Consider the following 17,439-nt stretch of genomic DNA (forward strand, 5'->3'; position numbering starts at 1 on the left):
GTTAATTTCATGAGTGCAACAAAGAAGGCTCCACAGAGGGGGTTATATTTGAATCCTGAAAGAAGACTCGGACAATGAAAAATACAACCAACTCTTACTAGTTTGCCCATATTTATTGCATACATCTCTGTTTAAGCAGCCGTAGAGGTTATGTGACGTTTAGTAAAACTCGACTGAAGAACAACATGGAGTCACCTCTGTGTGCAGCTCAGCTCTGTGTTTATCGTCACTTTAGGTGACGTGGCATAGCTCATAATACGTGTTTGAAGTCATTAATGCCTAGCTAATTGATAGTCAGGAGGGTCCAACAGGCCTCTTTGTAGTTTGTTGTATTAACTGAACCTTGGCCCAGGACTGGTCATAACGTCATCTGAGTGCAGCGTGATATTTATCAGGCTCACCTGTGGTGCAACTGGTTACTAAAGGAACATAAAAAATAATGGAACAATTAAATTCTTGTGGGAATTAATCAGGATAGCTAAAACAAGCGATCTATTTTAAAGCACCTTTAAAGACATGGATAAAGGAAGAATGTTCCAATAGGGGTAATGAACTACACAAAGACCTAGAAGCCAGATGGTGTAATTAACATGTTGAGGTGTCTGCTTTACTAGGATAGGTAGATTAATGTGGGCCTAGTTCTTGCTGCCCATCTCACAACTTCCCATTTCCTAGCCCCTCCATGGCTTAGAAGCCAGTATTCTGGGAAGCTTCCTCCCGAAATGATGGGATTCCTTTTCTTTTGGGCTCCTTTAGAACTGTGGCACAAGGTAGTCCTGCTTGTTTGTCCATGTTGTTTTCTAACCACTTGCTCTCTGCTCTTTGCCTTCCTCCCTGGCAGAAAGCCCCAAGGAAAGCTCAGAGCCCACGGGTTCTCCAGCCCCTGTGATTCAACACAGCTCAGCAACAGCCCCCAGCAATGGCCTCAGTGTTCGCTCTGCAGCTGAAGCTGTGGCCACCTCGGTTCTCACTCAGATGGCCAGCCAAAGGACAGAACTGAGCATGCCGATACAGTCGCATGTGATCATGACCCCACAGTCTCAGTCTGCGGGCAGATGATGCCTCCCCTGGTGGAGAGGTCCCTAGCCAGAGCTCGCCCACCCGAGAGCCAAGAGAGATGTCATCTTATCCCCTCCATCTGCCTTGGACGTGGCGGTATGAGGGAAAGATTGTGTGTTGTGAGTAACGGACAGATGTGGGGCTTTTCTCTTCAACCACATGGTCGTGTACATTGACACCTGTACTAGGAGCCTCCCAGCCCCGGAGCCACATAGATCATCCCCTAAGGGGGCAGTTTCTGATGTACCTACAGCCAAAGGCCTTTCCAGATGGTCCGAACAATCACCCCAGCCTGTGCATGTGTACCTGTCTCTTAACACTAACCCTTGCACTTCTAGGTTTTGGGTTTCTCAGTTGCCTCTCTTCCCATGAAGCCATGGCTTCCTGTTCCTTAGCAGCACGCCACCTCCTGCTAGGTAGAGGGAGGCTAGTGTTGATGGCAGGTCACCTGCTGGCCCGCCTCAGCCACCCCATAGGCTCAGGACTTTGTCTCCCATTAGCTGCTTATTTTATCCCCTTTTCCCCTTCCTGAAGTCTAGTTAAAACATTCACTTATGGCGAATGTAAAGTTACCTTTGATACATGAATTAGCAGTATTTTCCAGCTCTTCCATAAACTTTAGTCCTCCCTACCTGCCACCAAAAAAAAAAACAAAAACAAAAACAAAAAAACACTCAAAAACAAAAACAGAGCAAAAAGAAACAAACCCCAAGAATTCTAATCCTTTTTCAACCATTTCTAGAGCTATTTGGGTACCTCATTTTTTGTGTCTTGAGTTTTCCCGGTCTCCAGGTGGGGCCTTTTCCACCTCCCAGTAAGCCTTGGCAAGATCATCTTGTGTGGCCTTATTAGCTCTTGCTTGTTAGTGAAAAGGGAAAGTGCCCCGAGTGTGACTAGCTGATTCCCTGCCTCCCCAGTCCACCCTCCTGCAGTTATCATTAGGGCAGGCAGGAACAGTATAGTTTAAAGCTCATTCTATCAGGTTACTAAATTGAGTCTTTATGTTTTACAAGAGTTTACTGGCCAAAGCACACATATTCCATTTGGTCGTCTGTCCGCTCCTGTATCTCCCTCTTTGTCCCCGTCTGTGTCCTGCCTCTGTCTCGCTTCTTCCGATGCAGCCTCCTGGAACTAGATGCCCCCTAGATGCAATGCATCCCCAAAGGCCCAGCCCCAGGACTCTGAGACATCAGAGCCAGGGTCCTGAGTGGGTTTTCTCGAGGGTCAGGTAACATGGGGAGAGGCAAGAGAGAGAAGGTGCAGTACTGATCTCAGCAGAACAGCCCTGCTTGGGGAAGGTCTGGCCTGCCCGGGGAAATTGGTGACTATTGCTCTCAGCCATTCTTACTTTGAGGCGTTAGGTTGCAGGGGGAGAAATTCATGCCTCTTGTCCCTCTTTCTTCCCCATTAAGACTTCTGATCTTCCTTTGGCTCAGAACTATGCAATTTCTACCAGGGCCACAGGAAGTGATCCAAAGCCAGAGGCCTGTGGATAGATAGGTCAGCTTTAATAGCCTGTCAGTATGAATCCCTTCCAATTGTCCCAGAGCCACCTTCTGCCATCTGCCCAAGCCAAGAATGCCCTTTTCTCCCTCTCTCCTACCTCCATCTTAAACATACGTGCAAAATAACTGCCAGCTTCCTTCCTTAGTTTGTTTCCCAGAATTGGCTGTCATGGGGGAATGAGGAAACCTAAGCTACGAGATTCCCGTCTTCCCAGAGTGCTGTACTGGTGAGCCAGTCAGGTGACTTGTTCTGCTGCATTTGTTTTTCCTTTCCCCTCCTGCTTTTCAGAACCAGTGCTGAACACGACACACCTGGTAAAGAGAAGGAAGAGAAAACACAGTTTTCTCATCCTCTACCACCCGGGACCCAACAGGAACAGCCCCCGAGGTGACTCAGACTAGCAAATGGCCTGGCAGATGGTCGGGATACAAGTCTCCACCTCCAGGGACTGCACTTGCCTTCCACAGTTCACAGCCGTAACTTGTACTCAGGACTTTTCCTTTTGATGGCTGTTCCCTGGGACTTTCTTCTGCTTTAGTTGTGTTTCATTTTTTATCATCTTGATTTCCCACCAGCAGCCTTGCCCTAAAGCCTGACTGAGTTTATGGCTCCTAAGGAGCCTTCACAAGACCCTGGACTGTTTTTCTTCCCCCTTCATTCTAGTGTTTTTCAAGTTAAGAATCCGTTTGTCACTGCATACGTGCCCTGCCTCACTGTTTGGCTGTGGAGGAAGTTTGAGTCGTACCCGTCTGTCCCCATGTAGGACAGCTAGTTTATTTAGAGGGTCTCTTAGTCCCCATGTCTCCTTCCCTCGAGCCCTTACCTCATTGTCATCGGTGGGAAGTTCTTATTGGGGCCTAAATGAGGGGATTGCCAGAACCTTACTGGTGAAGCAGTAGGAAGGGACAGGATAGAACCCTCCAGATAGCTCTCTAGCTGGTCCTTGGCCTCACTGAGAAAGCAGGGCAGTTGGTTATCCTGAGACTCTCTCATAGTTAAGGGGAATGTCACTTATACTCACTTGTTATTGCTGCCAGCCGTGTGGCCACTCTCCCTTGCCCTTTGCTTTCCAGACGCATCTGGACCAGAACCAAGCGTCGTGGAGGGCGTCACTTCGCCCTTTCTTAATGACCGTGGCCTTTCTAGGAGCCCAAGGGAGGATACTTTGTGAGAGGAGCTGAGAGTGTGGATGCCTTGGGACTCTAAGCAAACACAAGATTCAGGCCTCCCACCTCATTCCGGAGACACAGCTGATAGATAACCAAGGCCATAGAGAAAGGTACCAGACCAGGTCTTCAGGTCTGCAGACTTTTGCCCTATTCCTTTAAAAGAAGGCTTGCTCAGAGTTGCAAAGCCTGAGAAAACTTCCCTCACTGCTAGAGAGGGAAAAACTAGGCCCTCCTTTATTTGCTCTTTCCCTGTTGGTTGTACACCCCAAATCTGGCTTCCTTCAGCCTCCACTCCTCTCTGTGGTCCTAAGCACTAGACCCTCTACTCTTGGTAGTGGTAAATAGGAGACGAGCTAACCTCACTCACCTTGCCGCCTTCCCTATGCCTGTTCTGCCATTCTTAACTCTTTTCCTGATTCATTGCCCTCCAGCACTACCCATCCTGGTTGACGGGGCACTTAACCATAACCATGCCCTGTCTACAGCCTGAACCACCAAGCAGACACCAAAATACTCCTCCTGTGGTTTCTAAGGCTCCCCTGCTCCACACTGAGAGGCTCCTTCAAAGGTGCTAGCCCTGCGACAGCCCCCTTCCCCTGAGAGTCCCCCCTTTCTTTCATGACTTCCTTGCCATCCCCAAATCATTATTTTTCATTAATATTGTACATTGTATACACAGGAAGGAAATGTATTCTTTTTTTTTTTTTTTTAATTTCATAACCAGTCCGTTTAGAATCCAGTCCTCCTAGTTATATCACATATGCCTTTGTTGATAATGCTCTTTCCGCTTTCTTTAGACTTTTGTTTGACAGGGGTGGAGGGGGGAATGGGACAGGTGAGGACCCCAAGGCAGATTAGAGGATTCCCCCATCCTGCTTCAGCCCCCCACAACTTTAATCATCCCCCTCACTGTATAAACCTGATTTCTCTCTGTGTTCGCATACATGCATGTACACACAGACATAAATCCCCACCCACTCACCTCAGAGTGGTGACCCAGCAGGAATGAGTGTTAAGTGGCTACTGGCCACTATTCCCACCCCATTACCAGTTCATTTGTCTCTCCTTGGGGTAAAGTCCTACCCCCAGAATGAGAAAAGGCTGGGGAGAATAAGGCAGGCTAAGGCAGCTGTGTCCTTTGTAGATGCAGGTTTGTATTGTAGCTGCTAGGGTTTATTTTATTTTTTTAATGGGGGGCTGGTAGCACAGAGCTATCATCAACATTAGCTACTGGTGGGTGATGTTTTAGCTGTAAGAAATGGCTATGAGCACTAGTTTCATTGACCTTCCCTTAGGGCGGTGGTTCTCAGGATGTGGTCCAGGCTCAGTAGCAGCAGCAGCACCAGTATCTGGGAGCTTGTTAGAAATGCACATTTGGGCCCCACCACAGACCTATTGAATGGGAAACTGAACTGGGCTGGGCTCTAACAAGCACTCCACGTGATTCTAACGCACACTAAAGTGTGAGAACCATTGCCTTAGGGGCAAGCTGGAAAATCCTTGTAGGGTGTCAGGGATATTTTAAGTACCATCCTCTGCCTTAGCACTAACACATTTTTCCACTTCCTCCAGTACCTCCCTCCACCCCCATTAAAACAACAACCACGTCATTCATCTCAAAATCTAGGTTTGAGTTCCTTCTACTTCTTCCCAAAACCTGTCCTGCCTTGGTCTGGACAGGAATTGTCGCATATTCCCTTGCAAACTGGTCACTCCACAGTCTTTGTTACGGGAAGGACGGGCTGGAGCTCTAGCTGTCCTGTAACACACACACACACACACACACACACACACACACACACACACACACCCCTTTCCAGCAGGGAGATGAGCCTCCAGCCCCAACTGTGGAGGCTGCAGCCTCCTGACATAGTGTCAGTTGAAAGAAAGTGGTGTGTATCTATGGTTATATCTCTGTTCATCTGTGTACCTTTGACATGTAGCAGCCCCTCTCCGTCCCGTCAAGGAGCTCGACTCTGGGTCTGGGTCTCCCCAGTCCCCAGTGGCGGACCTTGACAGGTGGGAGGATGCAGTGCTACGGGCTGTTCTGTTACAAAACCGTCTTCTCCCTTTCCCTGCCACCCGACTCGGCATGATCCCTGTGAGCAGGCTCTCACGATCTCCCAGGACGGGGCTGAGACAGAGGCTTCACTCTGTTCTCCCTAACCGTGCCTTCTTCCATCCCCCGCCCCTTACCACCCAGCAGTTCTCCCCCCAGCCATGCCTTCTCCTGCTCCCCCTTGCCCTGACATATATTGTGCCTTATTTATGCTGCAAATATAACATTAAACTATCAAAGAGAACCACTGTTATGTCTAATGCTTCGGTACTCTGATCTACAAGTCTCATTGGCCACTATTCTCTGGGAACTCCTTGGGCTTTCATGTCTGTGCTTTTCCTCACTCTCCCGTTTTTTAGGACAGAAGGAGCAGAGATTCTTATCCCTCCTTTTGATGCAGGGAAGACACAGCCTAGAGAAGGTAGGTGGTTTATATCAATCACATAAAGACAAAAGAAGGCGTAGAGACAGGGGCTCACATCTGTGCACTGCCATGGGCACAAGGGCCTCCACATTATGGGAGCCTTTGCTGTAGAACTTGTGTGCTTTATGTGGATGGGGGATGGTCGGGTGTCTGAAGGCAAGTGGCCTCTTATCTTTCAGTGTTTTTCCCCACCTTCCTCCCAACAATAAAAAACAAAAGCAAGCCCTACTCTCAGAAAGTTCCCAGCATGACTAGGGGAGTGCACACACAAACACACACACAGGAGTTCAAGATGTGGGGAAGAGGTTGACCTGGAAGTGAGGGGTGGAGCTTATTTAAAAGCAGGTAAGAGTTCACAAGAAAAACAGATAATAGCCAGGAACTGGCAAGGGGCAGGGCAGTCACTAGTAATTGCTCATGTTTATGTATCCTTAGATAATTAGCACAAATGAGGAAGAGGGAGCCAGGCTACAGAACTTGACCAGGAGATAGCAGGTGCCTCTGAGGGCTTCTAGGTAGAAGAGAAGTGACTTAGAAGCTGTTTGTGGTTGGTGTTTGGTATAACTGATGCAAGTAGGAAGCCTGAGTCTCTGCAGGAGAGTGGGAAAGGCAGTGGTGGTCTTCACTGTGTTGTGCTCGGGAGCGCATGGGTTTCCAGAGAAGGTGAGAAAATAAGTTGCTGAAATCCAAATACCAAAGCTGCCAAGATCGTGAGGCTTTGGAAGACCTGGGACTGAAGGGAGGGCACTTTCCCAAGTTGGGAGAATTAACCCATCCCAGCTGCAGGCGTATCTTGTTCAGTTGCACTTTGCAGAGGGTGGGGATTTTTTGTTTTGTTTTTTACAAATTGAAGGTACAGGATCCAAGTGGAGGAAGTACGTGCAGATGTGGGGGAGATAGCAGCAGAGAACTAGACTTAGAAGTGGAGCCTGAAGATGGGACTACATTGGTGTAACCCCATGATCCAAGCTGAACAGAGGAGCTGCTGCTTACAGAGGAGCACAGAAAGTGGTTTCTTTTTTTTTTTTTTTAATTTTTTTTTTTCAACGTTTTTTTTTTTTATTTATTTTTGGGACAGAGAGAGACAGAGCATGAACGGGGGAGGGGCAGAGAGAGAGAGGGAGACACAGAATCGGAAACGGGCTCCAGGCTCCGAGCCGTCAGCCCAGAGCCTGACGCGGGGCTCGAACTCACGGACCGCGAGATCGTGACCTGGCTGAAGTCGGACGCTTAACCGACTGCGCCACCCAGGCGCCCCAGAAAGTGGTTTCTTGAGACAGATTCTCCTGGTGAAGGCGCTGTCAAGACTAGAAATGACAAAGGATTTAGAATATTACAGGGCGGATCTCTGTAGCATGGCCGGTTAGCTCGTCCGGCTGTTAACCCAAAGGTTGATGGTTTGAGCCTACCCAAGGATGTGATATTTGTGGTAGGATGTTACAGGGGTGTCTGGCTGGAGTACCGGTCAGTGGAGCAGGTGACTCTTGATCTCGGGATTATGAGTTCGAGCCCCATGTTGGGTGTAAAGATTACTTAAAATTAAAATCTTCAAAAAAAAAAAAAGAGTATGAGAATATTACGGAAACATAGTTGATAAAGCAGTGGTTGAGTTTGAGAGGTTTGTCTCTAATTTTTAAAATTCTGTGGGTAAAGTGCTATCAAAGAGCATCGCACACTACTGAGAAATCATTCATGGAAGGAAGAGCTAATGAATGCGGCAAACTTCAATGTCTTATTTTAAGAAATTGCCATGCCAGGGGCGCCTGGGTGGCGCAGTCGGTTAAGCGTCCGACTTCAGCCAGGTCACGATCTCGCGGCCCGTGAGTTCGAGCCCCGCGTCAGGCTCTGGGCTGATGGCTCGGAGCCTGGAGCCTGTTTCCGATTCTGTGTCTCCCTCTCTCTCTGCCCCTCCCCCGTTCATGCTCTGTCTCTCTCTGTCCCAAAAATAAATAAAAAAAAAAAAAAAAAAAAAAAAACGTTGGAAAGAAATTGCCATGCCACAGCCACCCCCACCCTTTAGCAGTCACCAGCCTGATCAGTCAGCAGTGATCACCATCAAGGCCAGGTCCTCTACCAGCAAAAAGATTACAGCTTGCAGGGGGCCTAGCTGGCTCAGTAGGTGCAGCATTGGCTCTTGATCTCAGGGTGCTGAGTTCAAGCCCCACCCTGGGTGTAGAGCTTACTTAAGGAAAAAAAAAAATTACCATTCACTAAAAAGCTCAGATGATTGTTAGCATTTTTTTAGCAATATCTTAACTTTGTTTTAAGTTTTACTTATTTATTTTAAGAGAGAATCCCAAGTAGGCTCCACACTGTCAGCACAGAGCTGGAGACAGAGCTAGATCTCATGAACTCTGAGATCATGACCTGAGCCGAAATCAAGAGTCAGATGCTTGACCAACTGAGCCATACTGGTGCCCCAGGAATATTTTAAATTTAAGGTATGGACATGATTTTTTTAGACATTTGCACACTTAATAGGCGATAGCATAATGTAAACATAACTTTTACGGGCACTGGGAAACAAAAATTCATTTGATTTGCCTCATTGCGATACTTTATTGCAGTGGTCTGGATCTGAACCAGCAATATGTCTGTTCGTACCAAAGAAGATAGCTGTCTCCATCCTGGACATAGGAAGTTAGCTAGACCTGACCTTTTCTGAATTGAGCCTCAGCTCAGATCCACTTGTAATTGATGATCAGAGACACTAGGAGAATCAGGGTAGCAAACACTTACTGGCTGCTCTGTGCTGGGTGTAACACTAGATGTGTTGCATTCATTAAGTCATTTTCTGTTCACAACAACCCCTTGGTAATGCCTCATTTAAGATGAACTGAGGTTTAGGTTGACATTTGCTCAAGGCTCACGGTGATGTGCACGTGCTGGCATTACAATGGCTCTGTCTGACCCCAGAGCCACTCTGCAATGGCTCACACACCCTCACAACGCTGCCCCTCTGGACTTCTGTCAGGTAAGAACAGACAGAGGCCTTGATGTGGTATAGGATCCATTTCCCACAGAAAAACCATCTGCTCGTGGACTGGATACTCCTCCCTTCTAAGAAGCGGTGACATTCCAAGATGTGATGATGATGAGTGTCAGGTTCTGTGCTTGGGACCAACTGTGAGACCAAGCTTACAGAGGGAGGCCGCATTAATAGAAACCTAGTATCTCGAACATGCAGATCAAAACCTGCTCTATTCTACCTATCCAAAGTTATAGATTGGTTGCTAGCTGGCTTGCTAAAAGAGGGAGGTCCCCTTAACAAAAAATAGAGTGGAAGAATCAAATACGTGAAAGGCCTGCACACATGAAAGATGTGCAACAGTATGTGACTTAGTGGGTCACACTGAGACCCCTGGTGGAGGCCACAGGAGACGGAAGCCAGCATGGCACACAGATAAGTCTGCCCCACCACTGTCTCAGGAGATGGAAAATTCACTGGGACTCTGTGCAAGGATCACCACTGCTAACGTTTCGAGGACACTTGCTCTGTGCCAGATCCTGTGCCGAATGGATTACAAAAAGTATCTCAAATAATGCTCACCCTGGAAAGTAGTTTCTTTTATTAAAAATTTTTAATTTTTTTTCAATATTTATTTTGAGAGAGAGAGAAAGCACGAGCTGGGGAGGGGCAGAGAGAGAGGGAGACACAGACTCCAAAGCAGGCCCCAGGCTCCAAGCTGTCAGCACAAAGCCCGACGTGGGACTTGAACTCATGGACCATGAGATCATAACCTGAGCCAAAGTCAGACGCTTAACCAACTCAACCACCCAGGCACCCTTCGAAAGTAGTTCCTTTTAACGTTGCCATGTTTTTCAGTGAGGAGACTGTGGGTTTTGAGAGATGGCTTGCCCAAGACTGATCCACAGACTCTTTACCTCATGGCACCTCTCCAGCACAGGCTAGAGAGCCACACGGGGCGGGGACAGGGGAAGTTGAGGAAGGGATTCTAGGATCAGAAGGGAAACTGTATCAGATGACTTTGAAGGACCCCCTTCCTGATTTTTTCCTAAGGCAGAATTCCTGTCACCTGCTCCAACAGGTCAGAGCCAGACAGAGGATGGGGTGACTAGTAGGAGGTGAACAGAGCCATATTCCAACCCCAGTTTCCTGCCCCTGCCTTTCTGTGACTCCTTAGAATGAGGCTTAGGAACCTTCATCTCCCCTCCCCCCAACCACCACCCTTCAAAGAGCAGAAAAAGGAAATGACCAGACTTGACAGTGCGGAGCTGTGGCCACAGGGTGGCAGCAGTGCCTCACTGCAGAGGATGGCTCCAGAAGCCCAGGTGAGGCGGGTCCTAAGCAGCGCTCTCTAGTGTGAAGACAGGATCAGTCTGCAGAGATTTGAAGCAATCCCCACTGTGTGGGCTCTGAAACCTTGTAGTCTCCTTCTGTATCCCACTTTTCTGTCCACAGGCAAATCTCAGAATAGTGATCCCATTTTCAATCCTCCCAAGAGCCATGTAGGCAAGGGTGTGAATGGTCTGGATGACCCCAGCTGCAACCGCAGTCACGGCAAGGATCGGGCTCCGTCATTCTGGCTAATTCTAACCCTGGCTCTTAGTTCCTCCCTCTGTCCCGGGACGTAATGCCTAGCCCTTCTTTAGAAGACTTCCTCTATGCTTTTATTCTCTAAGGAAGGAAAGAGGAGGTGATCAATTGGCGCTCTCCAACCTATTGAGAAATCGGGGGTTCTTGAAGGCCCCCCAGGGCCTGGCTCTGACAAAACATCTGCAATTAATGATGCTTCTTGAGCTCTGGAGACAGGATTTATGTATCTAATAAAGTCTCTAACTCCAGGCTTAGGGGTTGGGGGCCGGAGGCTGGGAGCAGGAAGTCCCGGGGGTGCCATGGGAGGGGGTCCCAGGCGGCTCCTCATGGAGCCATGCGTTTCCATTGCCTGCTCTAGATCCCCCCTCAGGCTGCTGTGGGGTGGGGGCCGGAGCACAGCAGGTATAAGAGGCGGGTATAGCCGCAGGAGGGCAGATGGCAGGATGGATTCCAGGCGGGCAGCAGTGCTGCTGCTGGTGCTGCTGCTAACAGACTGGGGCTGTGCTGAAAGACCAGGGGGCCAAGACGAAGGACGGCAGATCTTCGTGGTAAGTTACCACCCCCTCTCCATGTCACCATTTTTCTGTCTCAGCGGGAAGCTTGAGCTCCAAGTTCAGATACTCGGGCTGCCAGTGTCTTCACTGGGTCCTCATATCTGAGGAAATGGCTCCTCAGCTTCCCTTTGCCTGGTGACCTAAACGTCCAAGGCCTTTGCCCATCTTCCTTCCCCGATGGCCCTGTACCACAGGAGGAAGACAGCAGGCCCCGCCCGCTGCAGGAGGCCCAGACCCCTGGGTCATTCCTGCACTCCCTGCTCCAGGCCATGCAGAGACACGGCCGAAGCTCAGCCTTTCGGTTTCAGCCCCAGAGGTGAGTCTGAGAGGGACACTGGGCAAGGCAGGGGCCAGAGGGACAGGAAAGGGGCAGGGGGCGACCTGGGAGGGGCTGAAAGGACCTACAGCTGAGGATGGATCTCTTCTAAGGTTTGGCAGAAATACCCGGGGCTCCTGGAGCAGCGAGCAGTTGGGTCCCCGAGCCGGGGAGGAGCTGAGCGCCCCGTTCTGGAGCCTGGCTGCCCCTCAGCGCTTTGGGAAGAAGTGACACATCATCCCTTGATATGTTTGCGTGCAAGGCTCACAACTGAAAGTGCTGCATCTCCCTTACCCCCCCCCCACTCCCCCCCTACCCCCGAAATAAAGCTGTCCAGCTTCTGAATCCATGTGTCTGCCTGTATGAGACTTCAAAGGGCTGGGGGAGAGCCCTGGGACCAGAACCACGGCCCCCTCCATCTCCACAAAACCCGAGCGCTGCAGGAGCACAGGCGGTGGGGCCCCCGAAGGTCACTGTACCTAGCCTCCTGCCACTAGAAAGGCAAGTGTGGGGACGTGTGGGGAACCAGGTGGGGAGGCACAACAGGGGAGGCAATCTGGTGCTAACCTCCTTTGTCGTCAGTACCAGAGAAACCAGAGCAGACGTAAGAATCCAAGAGGCAGCGCATTTATTCTGGGCTCTAGAGGAGAGCCCCCTGATTTCATTTCCACTCGTCACCACCAGTGACAGGAGGCCAGATCTTTAGCCAGCCAAGGCCCTGGGGTCCCTGGCTCCTGGCCCTGTGTCCTCCTGAGCCTGCAGGCAGGCAGTCTGTGTCAGAGGTAGAGACGGCACCTCCAGGGGTACCAGAGCTGAGCAGACACATAGCCTGGGGGCAAGAAGGGCAGGGAGCAGGGGTGCACGTCCGTGAGTCCGGCTGGGGCTTTATTTGCTGCCCGCCATAATCTTGAGGTACTGCAGGGCACGGCAGGCAGCCTCGCCGCGGGCTGCCTCCCTGGTCGCTGCAGAGCCGTGACACACGGTAGCCGGCTGTGTGGACAGCTCCACCAGGCACTGGCAGAGCCCACTCAGGCTCAGTTCCTCTGGAGAACAAAAGAGAGGAGGGAGGCGTGGTTGGGTGGGAAGGCAGAGCCGGGAGGGGTACATCCACATCACCATCATGCCCTCCCCAACCCCCGTCGGCCCATCTGTACTTGCTCTGCTTCAGTCCCCACCATCCCCGGCCTCCCCACTAGCCATACCAATATCCAGATAGCTGACATGGAAGGCCTGCTCCTCAGAGAGCTCACTGAGGACACTGCAGCAGGCAGGGCCCAGAGCACCTAAGGCGCCCAGGGAGCAGCTGCGGAGGGACAGGATCTTCTCTCCCACTGAATTTCGCAGAGAATCCCAGGTGCAGCCGGGGCCCCGGTTCCGAAGTCCATCCAGGCGGGAGCCCACACCCTGACAAGATGGGGACAGTGAGAAAGATGCAACCAAGAGCTGAGACCCAGGCACCGAATGTTCAATGCCAAGGAGGGAAAAGCCCACAGAATGAATGCTTCATCCAGCTTGCCTTCCCCGAGTTGGCCCCTCTAACTACTAGACTCTGGACCAGGGGTCCAGGCAGCCTTCCTCATGCCAGTAACAGCAGGCTGCAGGGCCCCTGCGCCAGGTCAGCTCCCCAAAGCACTCACCAGGCAGGCCTGTAGCTGAGGCTGAGAGGGGGCCCAAGGAACTCTGGGTCTGGTAGGAAATTGGGGAGAAGCAGGCCTGGGACCTGAAGAGTCTCACTCCCGAGCGACAGGCCCATGTCCCCAGGGCCCTGCCTGGCATGGAGGATGGACCACAGTGCCTGGCCCGCACAAACCACTCACAATGGAGAAGTGATCGTCATCAGGCTCTGCCTCATTCCCATCCCGGGCATCCAGAGGCACCGTGTGCACTCGAAGCAGCATTTTGGCCGCCGCGTTACGCTTTGCCAGCTTTTTGGAAGTGCCACTGCCTGCGTGTGGGGAGAGGGTTGCTGGATTATGATCCCCAACAGACCCAGTGCTTTCCACCCAGCTCAAACTTGAAGGTTGAGGGTCCCCTCACGGGATGTCAGTTGGAAAGAGGAGCTCTGGACCTGCCATGCACCTGAGAACCTGGTCAGCCAGAAGGGGGTCAAAGGGCAGAGTGCAAAGGAGAAGCCAGGAGGAAGGGAGCCGAGCCAGGGGCTCAGCCAGGACAGCGGGGCTTTGGCAGAGAGAGGCTAGGAGCTGCCTGCGGCCGGGGCTGGAGTAGCTGTAAGAACTCCCCTCCGCCCGGTTACCAATCTCAACGAAACGCTCCACTCGGCAGGTCATGGTAAACTCTTTGCGGTGGGCCGGCCCAGACTCTTGGGTCACCGTGTACTCAGGCAACCGCCAGCCTTTCTGCACCACCAGCTCCTTGGAAGGGAGAGACAAGGGTGTGCAAGGCTGAGTGAGAAAAGACTCGTCCTCTCCTTCCTCCCCTGGGAGCCTCAGGTTCCAGGTTAGAGGAGGAATAAAGGATGTGGGAAAAGCCCTCAGAACAGGGGAAGAGCCCCACATGACCGTCCCTCATGGCCCCAGGTTCAAGGGAAGACAGGCATGCGTGGGAAATGAGGATGGGGGCACACCTGCAGAGCGCCAACAGGATTGCACTCGGACTGCTGAGGGGAGACGGGGGGCTGCACCTCCATGGGGGGGCTCCTGAAGGAAAAAGGGTCCAGGCCAAAGCTGCTGGGGCTGTCCCTTTTGCAGCTCCCCATGAGTCCTAAGCCCTGCTTCGGCGTCCCCATGACCATTTCCCTACACCCCACCCGGCAGGCAGCTGTCTGTCCAAACATCCAGCCTGCTTCCTCCCCCTCCCACCCAAGTGAGGTCTCTTCCAGGGCCCAGGCCCACTGAGATTTTTCTGGAACAAAAGATCATCACCTTGCCAGGACAGTGGGAGAGGGGCTGTATATCCAGTCCCTGGAAGCACCTGATGGGATGCACACACAGGACCATCATGTGACCAACTCAGAAGCAAATGGGGCCTGCAAGACCCTCAGACATGGCCAAATATCATCCACGTGGCTATTTAAAAATCATAAATTCCCTCCTGTCCCAAGAGCTTACCAGCTGGTACGAATTCTTCAAATGCTGGTCCCCAACTATTCCATCCTGTTTACTCTCAGACTTGCTCCTGCCTGACCAGCCTGAGTCCAAAGGCTGGGGGACCAAAAGCCAGGACCCCTTCCTTCCCACCCACCCCCCCGCCCCCTTCAGGCAGTCAGGAAACACAAGATACCTGGTTGGAACAGCAGATGGAACAGGAGTCGTAGCCGCTGCAGCAGTAAAAACTGGAATGTCCTCAGGCAGTGAAGAGTCTAGGGGAGAAAAAGAACTTCCCGAGGGGAAGGGGGCCTTTGATTCACACCCATGTGTTGGGGGGGGCGGGGGGGAGGGTAGAGGGTGGGGACCCAGGTCCTCCTGACCTGCCCATCCCCTAAGAAAACTTCTTCCACTTCAGCCAAAGACTCAGGGAAGCTTAACCACCAGCGATCCTTTGCTGCCAAACACTGGATCAAAAAGACTGAGAGAAGGGGAAGGAGGGTCTCTTCCTACTCAAGAAACACGGAGGCTACAAACTCCAATGAATGTGTGGAGGAAGGAGGGACAACGTGCTAGACAGAGGAGGCGTGCTGGGGAGTGGCCCCTCTAGCCTCAGCCTCCGCCCCACACCCTCCCGAGCCTGGGCCGAAACCACAGCCACAGCCCTTTGACATTCCCCCCTCCCAAGGATCCTTCACAGCAGCAGGAGCCCTGGAAGCATCCAGCTCGTCCAGAGGACACTCTCAGGGAGAGGCCCAGGTTGAGGCGGCTAAGTGTCACCAGGCCAGCCCTACTGGGCAGAGGAGGTGGCCACACAGGGGCCTGCATTCCTGGCAGGGCCTCTAGGAAGCCTTGGCTGTTCCTCCCTCACCTGCTGTCCTCCAGGGCCGGCTCCAGCATGCTCCCCCCTTTGAGGTGTTTGAGGGCCACCTCAGCTGCCTTGTGCTTGGCTGCCTTCTTGCTGGGGCCCTGACCTGGGAGAGGGGCGTGGGCAATACTGGACGTCACTGGGAGGACAGAAGAAAAACCAGCATCCCACAGCCTCTCTCCTCACAACTGGAGGGAGTCAACCAAGCCCCACTCACCAGGTGCCCCTGCCCAAGACTGGAAGCGTTACACTAGCTGCTGGAAGGAAGGGCTTTTATCTTCCCAGGAGCTCCCCAAATCAAGTCATGTCGGACATAAACTGCTCCTGAGTTCACACACCTTGGGGTGTGGATTCTTTCCCTGCCTTACTTTCCCCTGGGAAGCACTTTCTTTTCTCTCAATACAGACAGACGACTGCAAAGGTAGAAAGAGGGTAGGCTCTAGAGTCAAGGCCTGGCTCTGCCACTTACGAGGCATGGGACCTTGCACGAGTCGTTGCATCTCTCCGGGTCTCACTTTCCTCATATTCAACATGAGGATACTACCATCTACGTCACTGGATTAGACTGGTTTAAGATTAACTGGGAATTTGGTCAAGCACCTGGAACAGAGACCAGTGCAGCCAACACATACTCCCCCAAATACTTCACTGGGACTTGGGTTTATCTCCCCCTTCTCCTCTAGGATGATGGCAATCTGCCAGAGCACTGTGGCCGTCCTGCTTCCTCCTCCAACTCTCCCAAGTCCTACCCACCTCCTCACAGACCCGTTTTCCCAATCCAGACAGTGGCTTTTCCCCCTGAAATCTCTCCTTCCCTCACTGGCCTCAGAGAAGACGACTGGGAAGAGACTCCAAGAAACAAAGCCAGTAGGGCCCTGTGAATGCACACCCCAGCCAGGCTGCCCAAGCCTTCCTCACCAGTGCAGCTGGTGTCGCCAACGGTGACCCGGAAGGTGAAATTAGGCTGGTGGGCTTGGCCCTCGGCTTTGAGAAGGTCGTACACGGGCGTCTTCCCTATTCTGGTCCCATACTCCTGCAGAAGGCTGATCGGGGTCTTGCCCGGGTTGGCTGCCAGCATTTGCTCTATACTGAGGGAGGCGGGAGGCACAGACCCTCATCACACCTCCAACTCTGCACCCACCTGGCCAAGCACTATCAAACCCAGGCACACCATGGGGGACATAGGGTCCAGGGGACCCCGGACAGTACAGCAAACACTAGCTGGATTCAATGTGGAGTAGAGACGCAGGCTGGGAAAGCAGGGTCCACTGCCCCCAGAGCAAGCGGGGAATGCACTGTTCCTGTCTCGGTTAGGGAAGAGGATCCTGTACCCCAGTGCAGGTCGCAAGTGCATGTCCCCTGACACAGTGCAGGCCAGGGACCCGGTACCCACCAAATGCACTGAAGGTCGGGGGCATTAAAGCCCAGTGCCCCAAGTGCAGTCTGGGAACCGGGCCAACCCAAACTATTTAGAGCAGGAGGCAGTGGCCACTGCCGGGATGCATGCCGGGAACCACGGCCCACTACCCCAGTGCTTGCCGGGAACAACCCTCAGGCCAGGTGCATGCTGGGGCCGCGCCGCTAACTCCTCCGCACCGCGCCACGCTTTTCTCCCGGCAGGGATCGGTACGAGGCGGCTCACCTGGGCAGCCCGCAGCCCGTGGTAGTGCCGGAGCCCTGCTCCTCTTCACTCATTCCCACCTCCGTCCCCGCGGGCGCCACCGTGACTGCAGCCTCCACGCGCCCCAATACACAGCCGACGAGCTAGGGCCGGGGCCAAGCCCCGAGTCGCGGCCGGTCGGGCCCGCCGCGGGGCATGCTGGGACATGGAGTCCCCCGCCCACCTGACTCCATGAGTCTCCATCGGGAGGGGAGCTATCCG

General features: G+C 52.4%; 3 protein-coding genes across 7 annotated transcripts in view; 2 read left to right on the forward strand and 1 right to left on the reverse strand.

Moving 5' to 3' along the window:
• The window catches only part of LOC131519499 (cyclic AMP-dependent transcription factor ATF-7), an 86,964-nt gene extending 80,519 nt beyond the window's left edge, over positions 1-6,445 (forward strand). For 2 of the 3 annotated variants that reach the window (XM_058742580.1, XM_058742582.1), the window contains one exon: positions 842-6,037. In XM_058742580.1, coding sequence (XP_058598563.1) covers positions 842-1,059 — 218 coding nt within the window. In that variant the 3' untranslated portion in view covers positions 1,060-6,037. Of the gene's footprint in view, positions 1-841; positions 6,038-6,152 lie in introns of those variants that run through there. The other variant, XM_058742581.1, reaches the window with a different exon arrangement.
• A 1,779-nt stretch (positions 6,446-8,224) lies between these two features.
• Positions 8,225-11,990, forward strand: NPFF (neuropeptide FF-amide peptide precursor). The gene is made up of 3 exons (XM_058742613.1): positions 8,225-11,323; positions 11,524-11,645; positions 11,759-11,990. The coding sequence occupies exons 1-3, from the start codon at positions 10,997-10,999 to the stop codon at positions 11,874-11,876; spliced, it is 567 nt and encodes a 188-aa protein (XP_058598596.1). The 5' UTR covers positions 8,225-10,996; the 3' UTR covers positions 11,877-11,990.
• Positions 11,991-12,250: 260 nt separating this feature from the next.
• Positions 12,251-17,416, reverse strand: TARBP2 (TARBP2 subunit of RISC loading complex). Of its 3 annotated transcripts, none has more exons than XM_058742610.1 (9): positions 17,200-17,398; positions 16,476-16,645; positions 15,561-15,663; positions 14,886-14,981; positions 14,230-14,302; positions 13,900-14,017; positions 13,463-13,590; positions 12,848-13,049; positions 12,251-12,688 (listed from the first exon to the last, which is right to left on the reverse strand). In XM_058742610.1, exons 1-9 carry the CDS (start codon positions 17,250-17,252, stop codon positions 12,531-12,533), a joined length of 1,101 nt encoding a protein of 366 aa, XP_058598593.1. In that variant the 5' UTR covers positions 17,253-17,398; the 3' UTR covers positions 12,251-12,530. The 3 variants fall into 3 exon arrangements, with proteins under 3 accessions (XP_058598593.1, XP_058598594.1, XP_058598595.1); XM_058742611.1 differs by lacking the exon at positions 17,200-17,398 and adding an exon at positions 16,951-17,089; XM_058742612.1 differs by lacking the exon at positions 15,561-15,663 and having other exon boundaries at positions 14,886-14,964; positions 17,200-17,416.
• Positions 17,417-17,439: the final 23 nt, after the last annotated feature.

Source organism: Neofelis nebulosa, chromosome 8 (assembly GCF_028018385.1).
Source record: "Neofelis nebulosa isolate mNeoNeb1 chromosome 8, mNeoNeb1.pri, whole genome shotgun sequence".
Lineage (NCBI taxonomy): Eukaryota > Metazoa > Chordata > Mammalia > Carnivora > Felidae > Neofelis > Neofelis nebulosa.